The sequence below is a fragment of the Pholcus phalangioides genome, unplaced genomic scaffold (assembly GCF_987345545.1).
Source record: "Pholcus phalangioides strain wild (caught in Gottingen) unplaced genomic scaffold, Ppha-v1.0 ptg000022l_1, whole genome shotgun sequence".
Classification (NCBI taxonomy): domain Eukaryota; kingdom Metazoa; phylum Arthropoda; class Arachnida; order Araneae; family Pholcidae; genus Pholcus; species Pholcus phalangioides.
In genome coordinates, this window is record NW_028301615.1 from 16866707 (window position 1) to 16888964 (window position 22258).

General features: G+C 37.2%; 1 protein-coding gene across 6 annotated transcripts in view; it reads left to right on the forward strand.

Annotated features, from left to right (window-relative positions):
- The window catches only part of LOC149069530 (muscleblind-like protein 1), a 603178-nt gene that overhangs the window by 525834 nt on the left and 55086 nt on the right, over positions 1-22258 (forward strand). For all 6 annotated transcript variants that reach the window (XM_089249796.1, XM_089249795.1, XM_089249797.1 and 3 more), the window contains exon 4: positions 8959-9135. In XM_089249796.1, coding sequence (XP_089105922.1) covers positions 8959-9135 — 177 coding nt within the window. The remainder of the gene's footprint in view (positions 1-8958; positions 9136-22258) is intronic.

Below are 22258 nucleotides of genomic sequence, written 5' to 3' on the forward strand. Positions count from 1 at the left end.
TTTATGCCCGAGAATATAATAGGTTTCATCCTCTTGTTTTTCTCTTATTCTCCTTACATGATGATGATGATGATGATAATGATGATGCGTTCCAAGTATAATAGGAAGCCATATCATCATTAATTGATAATTTTACGTTGGTATAATTATTTATTCGGAAAAATAAGTCAAGAAATTAATGCCGGGGGAATTTTCTAAATTAAAAATAAATTTATGTATAATTGGTGTTTTTTATTCGTTAAACCTTCGGAGCAGTGTTTCTGATATTTTTTATAATCCATGAAATGTTTTCTTATGTTTTAGGACAGTGTGTTCTTTACCTTTTTTTCCTACTTACAAACTGGTGAGCTTAAAACGCTCCGTTTACACGTGCAATATTGGGATTGTTGTACTTATTATTGCCTGCATGGCAACTCTTTTCCTTGTTGGGAAAAAAGGAGGTACGAAGATCCGTTAAAAGAGTCCCATTTTTGCTGCTGAATAACGGTGTGGGGGATTCCTACCTCTTCTCCCATAATCCTTTGTGCCGTGAAAACTATAAACTATAGTTAGCTCCTTCGTCAGCCATCTTGAGCCAACCACTTCCGTTCAGCCCACGTGACCAGTGACAACTTCTGGAAAGCGGGGGGGGGGGGGGAAATACCTTACTATTAAGGCCGGGATTACACTATAAAAGTTACTTTATAAAACTTAGGAAAAACGTACTATAATCGTATCAATTACATTCGCTCCAATGTAACCAATGCGCTTATTGGTGGCATTTTTCAAGTTTTATAAAAAAAAGTACCTTTATTAAACTTTTATAGTGTAATCCCGGCCTTACTAACCGAAACGTCGACCCAGTCCATATTCCGAGAAATTTCTAACCAATAGATCGCCGCCTCAGTAAAAACAAAAAGAGTAGGACAGGGGCAAAAAGTACCAAGATGAGATGTGATAGGATCAATATCGAAAAATGCATGTACAGTTTAAAACAAGGGCTGCAGAAAAAAAATGTACATTGCTTACAAAATTGGGGGGGTATACATAAAGTTACACCTGGCACTACTGGAAAGGGAGAACAACTGTGTTACCACATACTTAATATAAAAACTACATTGAGAAAAGATGCAATAGTGTACCTGCAGAAGGAATACAAAATTGGTGGCTATGAGAAGATTACACGTGCCAGTCTCTTGCATTCCAAATATCGTACAATACACAATTTTTACGTGATAATAGATGAAAAAACGATCGTTAATACGTAAACGGCTAGGGAAGCGTTACGCACTTCCTAGTCTGTGAGGGGGAATACCGGCATAAACTAAACGCTATGTAAACGGATTGTAGCGAAAATCCCTGTTACCGGTAACTTCCCGGGATATTGTATTTCCCATGTAAACGGGGCCTAAATGAACAATTTCGAGGGCCGGCATGAAAAATAATTTGTGAATGATGGGAAGAAAATTTCCAAACCACTGTTAACTTATTTTATTTTTCTTTCCTAACGCAAAGCTTCTCTATTTGAAGCAATATTTATCCACATTTCTCTTCATTTACAAAACTATCTGAGCTCTCCCCCCCCCCTATCCTGAAGACGAGAACGGAACTATAACACGACTTTCTCTCGAGAGAAAGCTTTCCGACCCAACTCGATCGGTAGTAAATTGCTGCATGGCAAAATGACCGGAGTTGGTGTGCGCTGTGTAAAGATTGTTAGTAACTGAAGAGAAGAACGTACATATAACACAACTCAATAATCGCAAACATTAAATTTTTCATCGAACCCAATTTCAGATCAGACCTTCATGCGACCTTGAGAAGAGAGCATCGAATACTGTTAGGTGCTTCAGTGAAAGTTGCCCGTGGCCAACAAGTTCAAGTTACTTGCTCGCTGCCCATGAAACAATATCAATGTTCTATGGAACCCTTAAAGTAATGCCCGCATTCTGTATAACCTTCGAAGTTACATATATGCTCTAGGAATCAAAGAAAATTTCCATGGTCTTCAAAAAAACATGCGCATGTTCTCTACAATATTACTTTTATATGACTATTTATGATGCTTTATTACCACTTCTAACCCTAGGATTTTGCGGAACAACAAATCAAATACGCTGCTGTAGAGGGTGCACGAATTCATCAATGGATAGTGTGTTAGGATCAAACAAAAAAATTTTTTGCTTGCAGGCTGAAATTTTGTTAGAGAATGAATTTATGCATGAAACAAAAATTTATTGATTTATTTCTACAGAGAGAATTCCCGTGGGTTTTTCGTCTTTATGGAAATCATTTTATGTACGTGTGATGCGGATGAAAGACGTCAGGAAAGATGGCGAATGAAATCGATGTGCATGTGGCTATGGGAAAAAAGGGAATACGTTCGAACTGCGATCTATTAAATAGACGTATAGTCGTATTATTTGTAGATACCTGTTTGTATTAACTGCGATCTTTACTTTAAAAGAATAGAAAATGAACTAGTGTTGCGTATGTAGGCCACAACACACACACGAATCTTGAAGGTACATACCGTAGTATTCAAACTAATTAGGGAAAAGTGGATGAATTTTTCATTTCTAGGTATTTTATTCACATGCATACCTATGGGCGCTGATAATACCAAAGTTATTAATCAATCTTTTTTTTCCTTCCGAATTGGCTTCTTGTGTACGTTTCGGTACTGACTCGACCTTATTTTCTTCAAAATTTCTGTCTGTATTGACCCAGTTTCAATGATTTTCTCAATTTCTTGAATAAAAATGTCGATCCTATCCGATTTGTTAAATAGGATGAATGAGACACTGGTATATCGTTTGACTTTTCAATCATGGAGAACCACACTTATGTTATGTAACGTTTGTGTTTGTTGCCATGTGCTCTTTTGCTAAACAGGCCATTTTTACAAAGACTTTCCTTTAGAACAGCTATTCTAAACCTATTGTCCACAGCCATAGGTGGTCCTCGATGGTAACAACGGTGGTCCGCAGGTAGACTTGATAATTTACTTTCAAATCAATTGTGGAATTAATTGATGCAACTGATAGTAGTGATACACTTATGGATTCAAATAAAAATTAGTTTCATACTTGACGTCCCCATATCTCATCGTGTGAAAAATGCGGGAAATTGCAACCCTTAATTCGGGATATTGCTTATTTTTAGCCAAAAAATACAATTTACTACAAATTTGCTAATCATTGCAAAAATTGCTGAAATAAGGGGCTGCTGCAAATAGCAGTAAACAAAGATCTATTTCTAGGAGGGAAAAAACATTTTTTATGGCTTAGCAACCATATTTCATGAAGCTGAACCATATTTATACGGGAAGCTGGTGGGGTTTCTTAAATACGGCAAAATACGGGACATCGTGAAATGTTACCGAAAATGTTACCATAAGAGTCGGTAAAATCGACAATTGTTTTTTAAAATTGCTGAAAAATTACAAATGCTTATGAAATGAAGGATAACTGGAAATCGTAGTGAATTAAAATGTAGCCACAGTTATCATGACATGGTTTATAAGCTGCAAAAGTTATCATCATTCATGAATTTTATAAACATTACAAATTCATAAACTTCGTTGATTAAAACGGGACAACTGTATAAAATAGTCGGAGCAGCTATAAATCTGACCATTAGGAAATTCCCGTAAGATATGAGACGCCATCATGTTGTACGTTTGTAGTCCGTCGAATTGTTTCAGTCATTTTACTGCTCTTTGTATTCAGTAAAAGAATAAGTTGAGAAACGCTGCTTTTGAATGTTCCCCATTAATTCTCTCGACGGGATTTTACAAATTTCATTTTCAGGTCGAGAACATTTACAGACCAATCAAGCACATTACGTACCTCAGTACAGTAGATCTCACTTATCTGACACATATCTGACCAGAGTGATGCCAGATTTCTGAAATTAACGGATTACTGTTGGGGAAAAGAAAAAGATCCGTACTTCTCTGCATTGACATGTCAGGGTCCGATTTACGCATGGGAATTCACCTAGGGCGCAAAAATGTAATTTACAAAGATTTGACTAGCGAAATATCTTTGATCTTAGTCTTTGGGGCCCCACATTTTCTGCTTTGTCCGGGGCTCCCCCTCATATAAAAGTTAGGTCCTAGACGCGCAGTAATATGTTTTCCCCTCTTCCATACATGAAGGGAGCATGAACTTAAAAGCATTAAATTTCTTCTGGATATAAAAATGTTTAATAAGTCACCTTTTAGAAAATTGAAAATAGTGCAATCACAAGATCCTAGCGTTTTTCCTCGAAAGAAATTCGTCACGATTATAAAGAAAAATCGGTAAAAAACTCCGTAAAGATGGACAGTACTCATAAAAATTCTCCAAGAACAAGAAACTTAAATTACAAAGTTTTTGAAGTACAGCATGAGCAAACTTTACTATGCAGTACAAGCTAATGTTAGATCATCCATCCAACCAACGATGATAGGTTAGTTAAATCATCGGTTAGTTAAATTTTAAGAGCGATGATGTGAGCGTTGCTGACGATTTTTCTTTTCCTCTTTGTTTTTGTAAATTTTGTTACTAGCAGGAAAAAAGTAGCTGTAGCTGAGCTTAAATTAATTTATAGAATATAATAACGTAGTTTTCAAGTGTTTGTAGGGTTATTTTTCATGTGGAGTATACATTTGAAATTTTTAAATAACCAGTGAAGTTTTCTCTTATTTTTTGTTTGAAATTCCATTCCAACACAAAATATTTAATGGGTAATGTAAATCAAAAATGCAAACTAGATTTTGCAATTTCGCATAGTTTATTTTTGGAGTATTGTACAATAGGGAAAAAATTATTCTTCAGAAATGAGCTTGATTTTGACATGCTAACATTGTATTAAGTGCTATACGGAAAAAAAGTAATTTCATTGATATTTTGTCCAAAATACTTTTCTATTGTCATTTATTTCAATATTTTTCGTTCTGAATATGAGGGATTATCTTTAATCTGAGTACAACCAATTAAAAAAAAATATCAGTAACAACTGATAATTAAGCAAAAAATTAATTAGAATAAATCATTTTAGCTTTAAAATGCAGAGTATTGCAAAAAAATAGAAAACGTAGTATAATCGTGTTTAAACAACTTTAAAATTACCAAATGTTTTTTTTTTATTTGTTTATACTTCTCAGCATGTGTAGAGATATACAGTATATTTTTGACGTGAATGAAAAATAATTTTTAAAAATATGCATTAGTTTATGAGAAAATATTTCTTTTTCATGCTGTGCTGTCGGATTATAAAGAGTCCACTGATGTAGTCTACTTGGTCGCTTAGACCAACCCATTTTTTACAAAATTAGGTATGAAGTCAAGTGCCACATAAGCTGACTTCGAGAGTTACATTTAGACCGCGGGCCATAAGTTAGTAACAAAAAACCATCTTATCCCAATTAATTCGTACATTACATTAGAACTCGATGTTCCCTAGCAGCGGTTTGTATAGAGTTTTGGTAACATATGGTCAACGACATCTCATAAAGATGAATTCTTTTGTATCAAATAAAAGAGAAAAAAAAAATCGTCCGATACGATCCATTAATTTTTCTCTGTAAAAATACGAAATCATGGTAACATATGCGGCACCCCCGGTCTAATCACATCCGCTGTTTCGGTATCTAAGAAATAAAAGTAAAAGATCGACCGATGCTAGACGTATAAATTAGCATACCTAACCTATAGTTGGATAAATTTCGATTTGAAAGCATCGTACACGGTTTGAGTAGGCGCTCTCTTTGCCCTCATTTATAAATAATAATAACGTAATAATGAAAACCCACGCGCGCGCGTTAAACGAACCGGAAATCATTCATTTCGACGACGGTAATTATGTTTTATCCCTTTGAACTAACCTATGTTACTGTATACGCAACACTGCTCGACGGGCAACGTGAAGCTTCATCATGAGGAAGCATTCCATTAGTATTCAGTTTCCGCAGCCTAGCTAGTGCTTGCTGCTACCTATCCCGTAGGCCATTCTGGATAATATCCAGCAGCTGAATCCATGTGAACGAGTGAGAAAAAGAAAGAGAGCTAGCTAGGGAAAGCCCAATTGCCAAAATATTCTTGTCTTGAAGCTTTTAAAGCAGCTGAGAAAGAGATAACAACACACGCACACACATACGGACACCGCCACTCTTCTATTTTCGTTCTCTAGTGTTAACCAACACCCTCACATGAGAGTTAGTGGAACAACCGTTTTCGTGTTTGAAGTTTTCTTTGAAGGAGAGAGAGAGTCTTGTCTTTGCTTATAGAAGTTGCTGCTGTACTTGGCTCCAGGAACCGAGGATAAAGAATAAGAGCAGCAGCAGGCACAAAAGCAAACGAGTTTTCTGTTACCCCGTAGTGGTGGTGGTATGAACATGTACGCAAAAGCACGTAGAGGAAAAATTGAATTTTCGGAAGCTTTCGCCTCTCAAATAACTTTGAACGGCTCTTGTGTTTTTGTTGCATCTGCTTTTGGAGGAAATTCTTCTTCTTCGGAAAAAAAGAATATAAGAAAAAATAAAGGAAGAGGATTTTTCGTTTGGGGGATATTTTAAAAGTGGTTGACAGGTTCGTTCAACGAAGTTATTGAAAACGTTAGGGACGTTGATTAATTGCCTTGGAATTCTGCCTTTCACACCAGGCACCCCCCGTAAATTCTTGAGAAGTTTTGGAATTCGTTCGAGGCAACGAACCAATTGGTGGCGGCGGCAGAAAGGGTTGGAATTTATATATAAACCCCCGTACAACATTCATCATTATCATTATATTTCGCTGCTGCAGATATTTTATTTTTTCTGTCTCCTTTGAATTTTTGGTATATATTTTCCACACACACACGAGTAAATGGAATTTATTCACTCAGAAATAACTCAGCTTTTCCAGTTGAAGAACTTACCACTTGGCATATTAAAATCTGATGCAGTTGCAAATTAAGTCCCGCTCTCAACGAATGTATGATGTTTCCTCAATGCGTTTCATGATTTGCATGAAATTTGAAAAACAAGCTGCCGTGTGACCTTATCTCTGATATTTTACGCGTACTAATGTCGAATATGTCTCCAATGAATGAACCTTAAAAATAACTACAAATTTTTGAATTCTCGTTATTTCCAATGCTCTTCCAAAAGACGGTACAATTCACTACAATATTCAACAGTCACAACAGATGACAGTCGCCCAGCTAGCAGAGCCTTCCTAAGGGATATGCGACAGGTGCAGTCGTACCGAGCCCCTCGTTTTGTGTGTGTGTGTGGGGGGGGGGGGCACTTACGATAAGGATAATTTCTTTCAATAATTGTGAATTTTCATCAATTCTGGAATTATTTCTTTCAGTTACTCTGGTTTGTCCTCCCCTTTTGAAATTATTTAAAAGTTAATTCAATGTAAAGTCTGCGTAAAGTCAATGGAAGTATGCAAATCAGTCCTATAAAACGTACGGTGTACGATTAACAGCTCATTTCTGAATTTTCCTGTTACTGGCGCTCTTGAGGATTTCCTTGTGATGTTGACATTGGTGGACAGAGCAGTACTGTTGTTTTGCCTCAGCAACGAATCGCCAGCCGAGTGCTGAACTTCATGAATGTTTCAGACACAGAAGAGATTGAAAAAAAGTTCCGTTGAAGAAATGTTAAAAAAAAGTTACGTTGAAGAATTGTAAAAAAAAAGTTTTCCGTGGCATTGTGATTTGCTTTCGTTTAGCGCCCTTTGGCGACAGAGATTTGAACTAAATATATTCTTAACTAAAAAAGTTTCCCCTTTGTATAAGAACATTTTTTTCGCAAATTACATTCAAATATTCCAACTTCTTTTATTTTTATAAATTTTCAAACTATTTACGAATTTATAAAACACCCTTACTTTTTTTTTACTGTATTTTTTAACTAATATTACTTTGCCGTAATATTGGTATTAAATTTATTATCATCGAGTTTCATTGTGCGTGGAAACAACTGGTACAGTGTAATCTTGTTATTATGTTCACAAAAAAGCCCCTTGAATGTCAGGTGAACCTACGTTTCCACTCACCTTATTACTATTAATTATCATTGCAAAGCGCACTACTGCAGCAGGAATTGGCAGAGTCATAATGAAGGGGGTTTGATGGGTTATGACTACCCATTGGAACCCTGTTTCACCAATTATGGTTATCGGTTGATATTAAAGTGCTTCTAGATAATTGGTTAGTGACATAATGTGTGCATATTCCCTCTTTCACAGAGAATTATTAGAAAAGAAAAAATTTTTGACGTCATACTTGAGCTACCATATTTTGAAGTAGAAATGACGAATGCCTGAATTTTTCATGTTATGTGAGTGTCGCGTTGAAGGTCTACCTGCTCACTGCAGAGAGACTTTTTTTCAAATAGAAGACCTACAAGCATTCACGCCTCGAAGTTGTATTTATCGTCGTACCGACAAACCAGTCACAACCCAGGCTCTGTCCCTCCAGGGATATCGTACCGGCAATCGATCACCCCTGATAGCAATCGTTGACCCTGTTTCTTCCATCGCCCCCCCCCCCTCAACGCAATCTAACCCATAGGATCCTATGTAGCTTCTACCGCCCCCCCCTGGAACTTTCCATCGCCCCCAAGGGGGCATTAACGCCCACGTTGGGAATCACTGGTCTAGCCCATAGTTTCCCAACCTTTTTTTCCCATCGCTCCCTTCTTCAGAAATTTTTTTCTCCCATCGCCCCCAAAACGCAGTCTAACCCATAGGATCCTATGCTATACCCGTAGCTTCTACCGCCCCCTGGAACATTCCATCGCCCCAAGGGGGCGTTAAAGCCCACGTTGGGAATCGCTGGATCTAGCCCCTAAGTTTCATTATCCTTGACCTTTCGTTTCATAACTTGTTGATGTAAACGAAAATATGTTATGATTTTGATGCCATGATCATGTTATGATTTACATGAATGATTACATGTAACGATATTTCATTGTTTCATTTTTTTTTTCCTTGCTTTCAGGGCCGATGTAACCGCGAGAAGCCTCCTTGCAAATACTTTCATCCGCCACAACACCTAAAGGACCAACTCTTGATAAATGGGAGGAATCACTTGGCCTTGAAAAACGCCCTTCTGCAGCAGTTACCGCTACAGGCGCCCACAGCTGTGTTACCCGCGGCCGCTCAGTTGCCCGCAGTCGTAAGTTTTTTTTTTTATTAACATTCATATCGCATGCATATCCTATACATATTTCGAATTTTTTATTGCATGAAAAACAATGAACAGAAACCGCAATCACCATCTCCATAAATGCATAAACATGAATAAATGACTACAAATTGCATGGTCAGAAAAATGAATATATATTTATTTATTTAAAAACACAAAGCAACAAGTTGAAGCCCAATAGCAGCTTGCAGCAAAAATAAAAATTAGCACAGAATACGAATAAAAATAATAATTTACACAAAATACAAAAAGTAACAAAAATTATATAAACTGAAGAGCCAAAAAAACTATCGCAGGCATGTGTATGCAAATAAAGAGATATGGAACCAATCAGAGTACGGCGCTGCGGTCGGCAACGCCTATATAACACAACAAGTGTCTGGCAAAGTTGTTAGATCGGTTACTGCTGCTAGAATGGCAGGTTATCGAGATTTAAGTGAGTTTGAACGTGGTGTTATAGTCGGCGCAGGAGAGATGGGACATAGCATCTCCGAGGTAGCGATGAAATTTGGATTTTCACGTACGACCATTTCACGAGTGTACCGTGAATATCGGGAATCCGGTAAAAAATTAAATCTACGACATCGCTGCGGCCGGAAAAAGATCATGCAAGAACGGGACCAACGACGACTGACGAGAATCATTAAACGTGCCAGACGTGCAACCCTTCCGCAAATTGCTGCAGATTTCAATGCTGGGCCATCAACAAGTGTCAGCGTGCGAACCATTCAACGAAACATCATCGATATGGGCTTTCGGAGCCGAAGGCCCACTTGTGTACCCTTGATGATTGCACGACACAAAGCTTTACGCCTCGCCTGGGCCCGACAACACCGGCATTGGAGGACTTGAAACACGTTGCTTGATCTGACGAGTCTCAGTTCCAATTGCTTCGAGCTGATGGACGTGTACGGGTATGGAGACAACCTCATGAATCCATGGACCCTACATGTCAACAGGGGGCTGTTCAAGCTGGTGGAGGCTCTGTGATGGTATGGGGCGTGTGCAGTTGGCATGATATGGGACCCCTGATACGTCTAGATACGACTCTGACAGGTGACAGGTACGTAAGCATCCTGTCTGATCAACTGCACCCATTCATGTCCATTATGCATTCCGACGGACTTGGACAATTTCAGCAGGACAATGCGACACCCCACACGTCCAGAATTGCTACAAAGTGGCTCCAGGAACACTCTTCTGAGTTTAGACACTTCCGCTGGCCACCAAAATCCCCAGACATGAACATTATTGAACATATCTGGGATGTCTTGCAACGTGCTGTTCGGAAGAGATCTCCACCCCCCTCTTACTCCTACGGATTTATGGACAGCCCTGCAGGATTACCTCCAGCACTACTTCAGACATTAGTCGAGTCCATGACACGTCGTGTTGCGGCACTTCTGCGGGCTCGCGGGGACCCTACACGATATTAGGCAAGTGTACCAGTTTTTTTTGGCTCTTCAGTTTATATACAGCGCAGGGTCGTCTTAAGAGTATCATGCGCCCCCGACCAAGTGGTTTTTCGGAGGCCCTACCCGGTAAATCCTAGAAAATTTCAACCGAATCTCATTTTTGTCAGGCCCTCTTCTCTTGAGGCCGCCCGGGTGCGCCCATGCGTTAAGACGGCACTGATACAGCGTGCACAGAACAGGGGGTATGGCATTTTACTGGCGAACCGTTGATGCTAGGTGTATACTTTCAGCTAGGAAAAAGTTTCCACATAACGTGTAGTACTCAGAAATGTCATTCATGTTTCAAGGGGTTGTAGAGCTATTCAAATAAAAACATTAACTTTTTATACAGTCCCCGTGTGGCCCAAAACCCAACTAGAAAGTTGTTGCCGTCTTTCTCCTGATACCAACAAAAAAAACACTCCATGTTTCTAAGTGCAATATATTCACGGAGATATTCGAATTCGAAAAACGGAGGAAATTTTGTGAATTCGAATATCTCAGTGAATATTGCTTCAAAAAAAACGTTTTTGTTGGCATCAGGAGAAAACAGTGCAACAACTTTCTAACTGGGTTTCGGGCCACGCGGGAACTGTATAAAAAGTATAAAAAAATTATTTTAATAGCCCTCTATAACCACTTTGAAACATGAATGACATATCTGAGTACCACAAGTTATTTGGAAACTTTTTCTAATTGGAAGCATACATGAAGGATCAACGATTCGCCAGTAAAATGCCATACCTCCTGTTTGCTATACGCCCTGTATATATTATGTCTTTTATTCGGTCCAACTGATCCAATTTTCAATCCATAAGGACTTAAGATTGAAAAATTCTCAATGCGAGATGTGTATGCAAATTTATCTTCAAGAAAAATAATTTCAATCATTGAAAAAATGTTTAGCTTATATCCCGCGTTGTAGAGTATGGCATTCAGTGCATATCAAAGGAAAAGAACAGATATCTTCTGGATTTTATGCCAAGATGAATTCGGAAAGGAAAGTCATCTGGTCTCCACCGGGACTCGAGCCAAGCCTCTGTTGCATTCCGGGCGAGCATACTATTACCACCTACACCACTGGAGACACGATCCAGCCTTCCTTATTTCACGCCACAGTGCGTGAAATAAGGAAGGTGGGGTCGTAGAAAATCAGATGTTTTTTTTTTTTTCCCCGAGTTCACCTCGGCATAAAATAAAGAAAATATTTGTTTGCTTTTGATATATTTCGCTGAGAAAAAGCCGTCAATCTCCATCTTAATGCTTATCACTATATTATGCCTTCGAATTTAATTTATTTTTCAAGTAAGAAATCACTCTGGATACTTCTTTCAAATAAAATTCAAATAAAAATCGTTTCAATAACTGGGCTGTACAATTCACGATGATCGTCCGGTGTTCAACTGCCATCTGTCGGTGAAACTATCACCTAAGAAAAACTCGATAGCGGGACGGAAAATATAATTTGTGTTTTTCTCAATATTAAAATTTATTTATCGGTGAAAAAAAAAATTGATTTAAAAAAAAAACTCAGCAAACCACTGACCCCTCCCCCCTGTCAGCAAAATTCCGTCAGCAGCTTAGAATGTCTCATATCTTCAAAAAGGGGGATTGATGACGTAAGCAATTTTCAAACCCCCCACCCCCTGTCATCAAAAGTCAGCAAATCCGAAACCCTGCCCCCCTCGATGTTGACGTAATACTTGAATGACCCCATTTCAGATCTATGCTGTACTTCTCAACTTTTCTGGAAGTCAGTTTTTCGCACTTGCAAACCACAGAATGCAGCAGTGTAGAAAAAATTTCAAAAAATAATGTTTTTTTTAATACACAATTTCGTAGTGGCTTCAGTCTCCCTTGTTTAATTGGAATTTCTCTAACCAGCTGACAGTCGGTTCCTTTTAGCCTGAATGAAAGAAGAAGAGTCTGCGACATAATTCCAAAAGTCAGAATCTCGGTAACCGAAATTCAGACGAACCACAATAACGCAATCTCAACATTTCAAAATGAATTGTTGCCTTGAAGTGTTGTCAAACTAGGAGGGGTGATATTAGGCATCAAGAGGAACAAAAATTTTCATAGAACATGGTATCGTAAACCACGTTTTGTCGGTGAAAATCACAAAAATACTTATAGAGCCCGGAAGTTCAGACATAATGCCATAAATGCCTTTTATTTTTGCCTATTTCAAAATTTTTCGGTAAAAATGCCTTTTTTGAAATTTCGTGCCATAAATGCCTTTTTTAACATAGTTTTAAATTTATTAATGAATTTTAGCGGACATAATCTGTAAAACTTGGATACTTTGGGAATTGAAAACTTGAAAAGAATGACTTTTTAAAATTTTCAAAAGGCAAATCCAATGATACTTCTCTTATTTCAATACCTTTTCCGGTCTGGGCATCAGGCTCGCGGCCCGCGTTCGTAATGAACTGGTTTTACGCTATATCTCGAGAAGCTCACAACACAATTACATAGCGTCCCACAATCGATTGACGGTTTTCAAAATGGGATAGCCAGAAAACGGTGGCAGATATTGAAGTCATTCTTGCGAAATATAAATGTGCGAAGTCAGATGCGTCATTCATACTTCAAGGGGTTGTATACTTATTAAAATAAAAAAAAATAACTTTTTATACCGGCACCCTGTGCCTAGTAACCCAATTAGAAAGTTGTTGCCCTGTTTCTCTTGATGTGTGCCAACAAAAAATTACCTTTTTAAGTCCAATATTCGCAGAGAAATCTGAATTCAAAAATCGGTGAGAAGTTGGGAAAGAAGCGTTGTCCGTTAGTTTTTGCTGTTCTTTCGCAACTTTTCTCCGACTTTTGAATTCAAATGTCTCTGCGAATATTGCACTTGAAAACGCGAAAATTTTTATTGTTGGCATCGGGAGAGACAGGGCAACACCTTTCTAACTGTATTTTTAGGTACTAAAAATACAGTTAGTGTCCGTACTAAAAGTTTTTTTTTTTTTTTAATTTTAATAAATATATACATCCCCTTGCAACATGAACGACATATATATGTGCAATTCTTCGCAAATTTATATTCCGCAAGAACGACTTTAATATCTGTCGCTGTTTTCTTGCTATCCCATTTTGAAAACCATCAGTCGATTGTGGGACATTGTGTGTAGAAACCAATGATGTCGTCTGATGGGCATTTTTAAGACACATCTAATGATGCCCCCTCCGATTTTAATACCTCTTTTGGTCTGGGCATCAGACTTGTCGCCCGCATTCGTAACGAAATCGTTTTACGCCATATCTTGAGAAGTTCACAACGTAAATACACAACATTGGTATCGTCTGTTAGCTATTTAAAAGACAAATCCGATGATACTAATTTCATTATGTCAAAACCTTCCACACGATTCATGGCACAAAGAACGTATTCACCTCAAAACTTGTGTATGTGACACGGCCAACTCCTTTTTTTTTAAGAAATTTATGTTGAAATGTCAGAATTACGGCTATTGGGATTAGGTCCGAAACCTTAGGTTAAAAAATATATTATTTTTCCCGGTTACGATTGAATATTATTATTCGCTTTTCCAACAAAACAAAAACTCAGGAATCAGAAAAAAAAGAAGTGTTTCATGTCATGATGTTCGTATAAAGCAAATACGCATTTTCAACACATTAAAATTCTTCAAAAAAAACACCTCGCAAGATTCACCGATCTTTCTTACAATAGCACTAAAATAAGATTTTTTTTTCTTTTACCCTGAAGAGAAAAAATATTTTCTCTCAGCTTCACTAAAAACTCCGTGTGAATAATATAATCCTAAAATATCGAAATCCCTACAAAAACCAAAACCCCGATATCTGAAATTCCTACTAACTAAAATTCCGACAATAAAATCCCAATAACTGAAATCCCGACATTTCAAGGTAAATTTCATTTTGAAAAAATATTGAATTAATTTAACTTTTGAAAATCTACTTATTATTATATTGACTTTTACTTCATTAATTTTCTTATGAGATTTTTCACCACATAATAGTCAGTCCCATTTAGGCTGAGTAAAAGCGGTCCGAGACTTAATCCTAACAATCAAAATTCCGACGAACCAAAATCCCGGCAGCCGAAATTCCAAAATACCACAATCCCGAGAGAACAAAATGAATTAAGTCCGGAACGTTCCGCTGAAGTTATAAAATGTCTTATTTGCCCGGTTATGGGTGAATTATGATTCCTCGCTTTTCTCAACTAAACAAAAATATTGGAATCAGAATAAAGGGCAGTATCACATGCCTTTTGATGTTCGTATAAAGCAAATACGCATTTTCAACTCGTTAAAGTTCTTCGAAAGAAAGCTCGCAAAATTCGCCGATCTTTTTCACAACGGCACTAAAATAAGATTTTTTTTCTTCTTTTAACCTAGGAGAAAAGAGATTCTCGCTCACCTTCACTAAAAACTCCGTGTGAATACTATAATATATATATGAGCACGTATGAAAGAGAGGAAGTATGAAATTGCGAGAAGAAGGTGATGAATAATAAACTCGGTTTCGCTGTCAAATTTTCATGATAAAGGAAAGTATAATGGTGGGAGGACTCCATCACTATCAAATTTCCTCACCATGAGCAGCTCGGTTAGGAAAAAAAAAAAAAAAAATTTTATACTCTACCAATGTGAAGGGGTTGGGAAAAGGTTTTCCGTCTTTTTAACGATCAGCGGATGGTTTATTGCTTTGCCGCCGAAAAGAAAAGATGGTGATAATAATAATAATAATAATATAGAGGGAAAAAATGGATGAGATCAAATAAGAAGGATATGCAGAGAATAAGGAGATGGGGGAAAAAAATGAAAGGAGTATATTCACGTGGCTTGGAATGCGGCGTGGTACGGAAGATTGTGTGACAGGAAGAATGTCCCTCCTTCAAAAAGAAAGAGTTCCCTTCATTTTCCCCCTAAGGTATGTGGAAAAGTTTGAGCTGAATTTTTGAGGCTCTAATTATAATCGAATTTCGTGCCGTGAATGGCGGTGGCGGCAGCACCTTCGACGGAGCGACAGGTTTTTTTTCTTTTCTTTTCTTTATTATTGCTTCTGGACGGAACAAGGTAATGAAAAAAGATTCTTTTCGATCCCTGAGAATGAGTTTCTTTGCTGATTTGGATCATCGATTCGGCACGACAATTAGATCGATGAAGTTCGAATACAACTACATGTAGACAGAAGCGGATTTATGGTTTTTTCCGCCTGTGGACTGCACAAACTTTACCGCCCTTCTTCCATTCTAGTCTAATTTTTTCTATCACTCGTTCCTCAAATTTCTTGCCCGGGGGAAGGCTCGCTTAACCCCCCCCCCACTCTGTCAATATGCCTCTGTCTCTAAGTCACTCTTTTGGTAGCCCACATGCTTGCATACTCTCTTGGTTACTTTCTCTTTTGGTAGCACGTTAACCTGGATCTTTGCTATCTAGGTCACTCCCCATGCTCACACACACTCTCCAGGTCACTCTTTTTGACCACTCCCATGATCTCTCGCACTTTCTGGGTCACTTCGATTCTCGCCCATTCTCTAGATCACTTTTTTGATAACTTTGATTCTCGCATATTCTCCAGGTCACTTTTTGGTCACTCCTATACTAGTGCCCTCTCTAGGTCACTCTTTTGGTGATTCGCATGCTTGCACACTTTGATCAAAGCACACAAGCTCAGTCATCACGAGTTGAATGGTATTACTATACCGGATGCAACTTGGGTCACCGATTTGGAAATTCTCACAGACGAGTGGCTTAGGTTTTCTGAACATTCTTCAGCAGTGGTCAAAAAATCGAACTGAATGCTTCCAAATCTTAAAATTTTCAATCTTAAAAAGTTCTCCTCGAGACTTTTTTCTAAAGTTATTCTTTCGCTTTCCCGAGGCTTAGTTCGTTCTGGACTAGAGTATACCGTAAGGGATTGGCGACCATTTCTACAGAGAGGAACATATACAGAAATTTCGCTATTAGAGGAAACGGAGATGTCGGGGGAGGACATGATTGAAGTTTTTAAAATTTTGGAATAGCTTACCTCTAGGGGTCGTGAATTCTTACGCAATTGGTACTTTTAAAAAGAATTATGATAGACATGGTGGAGTAAATCGAGAAGCTATCCATACTTACATAAGACAGCCATAATCTTTTTCATGGGCAGTGTATTATATATTATTACATAATCATTTTCGTGATATATGCTCTTATATTGGGTTGATGTATTTTAATTACATTTGACATCCATAATTTTTATGTGAATTTTTTTTTTCAGCCACCTCGTTGCGCGATTTATCCGTTGTGGCGTTTGTATTTGATACCTTTAATCTACCACAATATACTGTCTTCCTTCTCGGATAACTTCCCTTTAATACAAATACAACGTCACAACAGGCAAAATGCCCAACGAGGTGGCTGAGAACGCATGATCGCATGATATAGACTCCACGAATCATGCTCATACGCAGGTATTACAAAACTTCTGACTCACCTCAATACAATTTCTCAGTGAAGGATCCAACGTTAAACATGGAAATTGAATATTGAAATTTACTGAAGTATTATGAGAGGTTTAATGCTTATTTTAGCTTATTATATCAATAATAATGTCCAGAATTTCTTAAAAAAATGTGTGTTTGTATCATTTTCGGTAAAGACGACACGTTCTCCTAACAAGGGGTTTTTCGGGGGTAGAAGGAAGAGTCACACAGTATTTTGTTGATATGTTTTTGTTTCTCTGCAAGTGATGTGGCAAATTAGGTCGTCCCTATCATCCGGGAATAAGGCGGTTACCACGAGTGACGGATGCAGAGGCTCTTTCCAACCATTTCCCCGTTCCCTTCGCATCCTATTGCCATTTAATACACTTACGAGTACTACCTCTTTCTTCGCATCTTGTTGATGGTAGTTTCCTTTTGCTGCGACGAGCAGACATAGAATTTCACTCTCTTTTCTCCTCTTTTGCGGACGAACTATCTTTGGAAACCTCTATCGCAATTTCCTGTAGACGTTTATTTTCCACGGTGGTTAATCTGCATCACTTAAATGATGATGAAGTTCTTCTCCGGCGTGCAAATAAAGAAGAAGAATGATCAGCCTTCTTTCTTTACTGCGATCATGATGCTCACGAGCAACTATTCCGCGCAAAATATTTTGCGCTAATGGAAATGGAAGAAATAAATAACGTAAATAGAAGGCGGACATGAGATCGGGGTTATTATATTTGGAGAAGAAAGGAGAAATATTTTGTAAAATGTAACTGTGAGAGTGGTAATGACTATGGATCTGATGATTTCTCTCTCTTTCTCTCTTGGCTGTTTCGTCCTTCATTATTCATTCGTTTTGTTGACCTGTTGTATGACTATTCGTTTATAGTCATTTACTTTTCATTCACCAACGACACGAAAAAAAATTTTCTCTAAAGAGGAACTTTCATTTAAACGGACAACCTATATATAGCCCCTATTAGTCCATTACAGTGAGGTCTTACTGTATTTCATTAACGTGGTCACATTCCAGTGAGCGCTGAGCATACGAAATTATGTTTCAAATATTAGAAGCAGAATTCTTTCCTATTGTCTATCTGTATTAGATGTAGAATATACAGTGTATGTCACCTCGCAAAGCCAATCTTCTCTTCAAATTTTTTTTTTAATTAAAATTTTGGAAATGAAATGACATGCCTGTAAGAGCACAAGATGAAGCACGTCATGAATGGCTTGTCCATTAGGGAATAAGAACGCTTTTGTAAAGCCTTGTAGTTTAGACGTTCGGTAGATTTAAATAGGAACTTTTTATTCATTTCGGTGATTTTTTTTTTTTTTCATTTCTATTAAATAGAGCGTGAAGAGCTCGATAAGGTTCAGTTTCCCCTGTGCATGCAACACACTCCAATGTTTGAACATTGTCAAATGTTAATTTTTCTGCATCGATGATTCAATTTTAAGCAAAGTTTTAAGCTTGTTAAAACGGGATATCTTCGTTTCAATGGATATATTTGTATTCAATGGGGCGGTTATCAGAATCGTCGAATCCCTTGTGAGATTGTTCAGACACAATATGTCGATATTCGATATTTTTTGTCGTATTTTAATACAGTCTTTATATATCATCTAAATCAGGGTTCTTCAACCGCTGGTTCACGTACCGGTCCGCGAAACAGAATCATTTCTCTCACTTATTTATTTTTTTGCCGATCCGCAAATTATTTTCCGCATTTGTATTTTTCCCTATTTGTTTTTTTCTGCTGTTTATTTTTTGTCGGTGCGCAAATTATTTCTCCCGTTCTTTTTTTTACCGTATTTTACCATAATTATTATTATTTTTACCATAATTATTATTATTTTTACCATAATTATTATTATTTTCTCATAATTTATTATTATTTTTTTCCTTTTTTTTAATTTTTTGCCGGTCCCCAAATCATTTCCCTCTCATTATTTATTTTTATCGGTTTGCAAATTATTTCTCCCATTTTTCAACTGGTCCGTAAATTATTTCTCATATTTATTTCTTATACTGTTTAATAATTTTGCTGTTCGGAAATTATTTCTCCCACCCCTCCGCCCTATCCGTGAAATTAATCAACTATTTTCACTGGTACCCGATCGTAAAAAAAATATTTAATAACATTGATCTAAATATATGCACTCCTATGAATTCTGACTTATTCTAAGTGAACTAACGCACGTGAGGAAAATATTTTCTCATGCATCATTTTAAACGAGCTCCCAATCTAAAATAGTAGTATTTGTTTTCACTTCCACATCATTGTTGAAAATGCTTTGCTTATAAACATACGTATATCGCTTCTCCTTTCACTTACCCACTGTCGTATTGCAAATTAATTTCTCTACGTCAGCGAAATTTGTTTCAAAGCCAAAGTTTATTATTATTGTTATTCACATCGTATATAATATACAAGGAAGGAACGATATCTGATTAAATGAAAACACTCGAGTTACGGGATTAATTAAAGGGAAAGCCGATTACAATGTCGTCCATCCCTTATAATCGACAGTTCGTTGTAGCGAGCATCCATCTTGATATGTAACGTGTCGCGAAGTTGTTTGTTGTTTGGTTTCTAAACACAAAACTCGCGAGAATTATCGGCTGAGAGAAGAGAGAGAGAGAGTTTGTTATTGCGATATACCCTAGAAAATATTATCGAGGGGATTTATCTTTCATCAGGTAAATTCCTCTGATCGGCTGCTGCTTGTCTGAGCTGGTGTTATAATATATATAACTGGTATTTCTCTCCCTACAATGCAAGAACTTGTTAACGCAAAAGCATTGAATTTAGTTACTCTTAAAAACTAAATGAATGAAATTTATGCGCGGCAATGTTTTTACTTATTTTCCGACCTGTTTCCAGTGGGTTCTCAATGGATAGATCGTACATTCTAACTCATGAGTTAATATAAACTCATGAGGGGCTGTTCAAGTATTAAGTCAACAAATGTTTAGCCATTTTTTTACTCCCCCCCCCCTCCCTCCCTTGTCAGTAAAATTTCGTCATCTCTGCCCCTACCTTCTAACACGTATTGGTGAGATCAGAGACATGCGAGGATAGGGTCGATCCCCTCGGATCCCCCGCCCCCGGACGATCAGAATTTTTTTTAATGCAAACAATTTCTTTTAAAAAGAATTACAATTTCAAGAAAATACCTTTATATGTTAATATAATCGATTTCTGTCAATTTCAATGCCATTTGAAGGCTAAGAACTAAAAATGTCTTTTTAAAAAATTCATTGCTACAGAGAATGCGCGAGCTACAGATAACAGTTCTGAAGAAGTAAGCCTACTACGGAAGTTGAAATTGGAAGAAAGACTGTTTTGGAAATTGTAATTATCTTACAACGTAAATATGCTGTATAATTTATAAAATGCCTATCTGCCGAGTATTATCTTCAGGTGGAATCTCTAAATCAAATACCGATCAGGAAGGCTACTATGTGTTACAGATAAAAGTAACTGCAAAAGGCTCTAAAGACTGGAATTTACAGCGAGAAACTACTATCTAATTTAATGATAAAACGTTTTGTTTAATTCGAATTTTTTTCGAATGTTTTGAATAATTCGAAGTCGGAGAAAAAAATAATTCACGACTTTTGTATGAGCAAATTTCATTTGGAAAAATTGTACAAGCAGTCAGAGACTTTGCTTTTTTTTCTCGTAAGTTATTAAACAACAAATTTTCAAAAGCAAATAAAATTTTGAAAATTCTTTTTCTCTCTACACTTTTTTTGAAAATCCAATGCCCATTTTAACATTGTTCGGCTGGAGTGTATCGAGAATGTAAGCCACTTAATACAGATTACGTTGTTCAAGTTCAACTTATGGATAAAGGGCACACACCATTCAAAATCGGAATATTTTTATCGTCATTAAGAGAACTTCTAAACTGCACATCCACTTCTTTCATGTTCCCTATGGAACGTCTAACGAATTAGTTCATTACCTATACTATGGAAAATATCTGAAATAAAAGTCATAGTGAAAGTATGTTTCTTTGATAGCATAAGAACGAGGAGCAAAATTTGGGAAACAGTTTCGTAACTGATAATCATGAACTGTTTCCGCAAATCAGGCTTTGAACATCGTCAAGAAATCCTGCAGTGATGCTGATCTCAGAGCAGTGGAATAATGTAGAAGATAGGATCAATTAATTACACTATTAACATTTTTGAAGCAGTTTTGTAACCAATGATGAAAAACTTTAATAATTGATAACCATTATCGCCTACGTAAATTTTTGATGATCAAGTTGTACAATTCACAGTCGTTTCACGGTTCCAGGATAGATTAATTGGATAATTTGAAATTTCTTCCAGTGACTTTGGACTTGGAATTAACCAAGTTCGACTGTATTGCCTAAATAAGCCATTTCATCTTGGTTTATTTTTTTAGAGGCCCTCGTTCTCTTGACTTATATAGGGCTCTACTCAATGGGAAAGCATATCATTTAAATCGATCTGCATTATCCACATTACAGAGAAATTATTCGGAAAAAATTATGCATGGTATTGCCTTTCTTCAATTTAAATGCATAAAATCGGCTATCCATCAATATTTTTCCATCTCTTATGATGCAATTTTCTAGTTCGAGACGGAAAAGGGGACACTTTCATCCCATATAACGCATATATGTTTTTTGCATTACAGTTCTGAGAACACGTAGTTACGAAACCATCCCATATGCGGATACATCTCTGGAAGTTTTTTTTTCTTTCTTCTCCCTCCTCCTATGTATTCATCCATTTCTCCTCGAGCGTCTCCGTCTTGAAACGGAATCGATAAAAAGGGGGGTAAAAGATGAATTTTTTTTTGCCGCGATATACATGGGCAAAAAGCTAAAAAAAACTAGAATTTTTTTTTTTTTTTTAGGATTCTTTTTCTCTTTGATTTTATCGAGTAGTTTAGCGGAGAAGATACAGCGGGCAGAAATACGTTTTAGGCAATCTAGATCAGCAGCAACTTGATGGAAGGTGCAGTGATTCTGAGCCCAACTTTCTGAGCACTCCCACCGTCACCCACGAGTTACCCGGAGAAACTTTCCCCGGGAGACAGAAATTCTCAGATTTCTTAGATTCTCGTTTTATCGGGTTCCTTTCTAGTAAAAGCGAGGTTTTGAATTCGGAACGATTTTTTTTTTC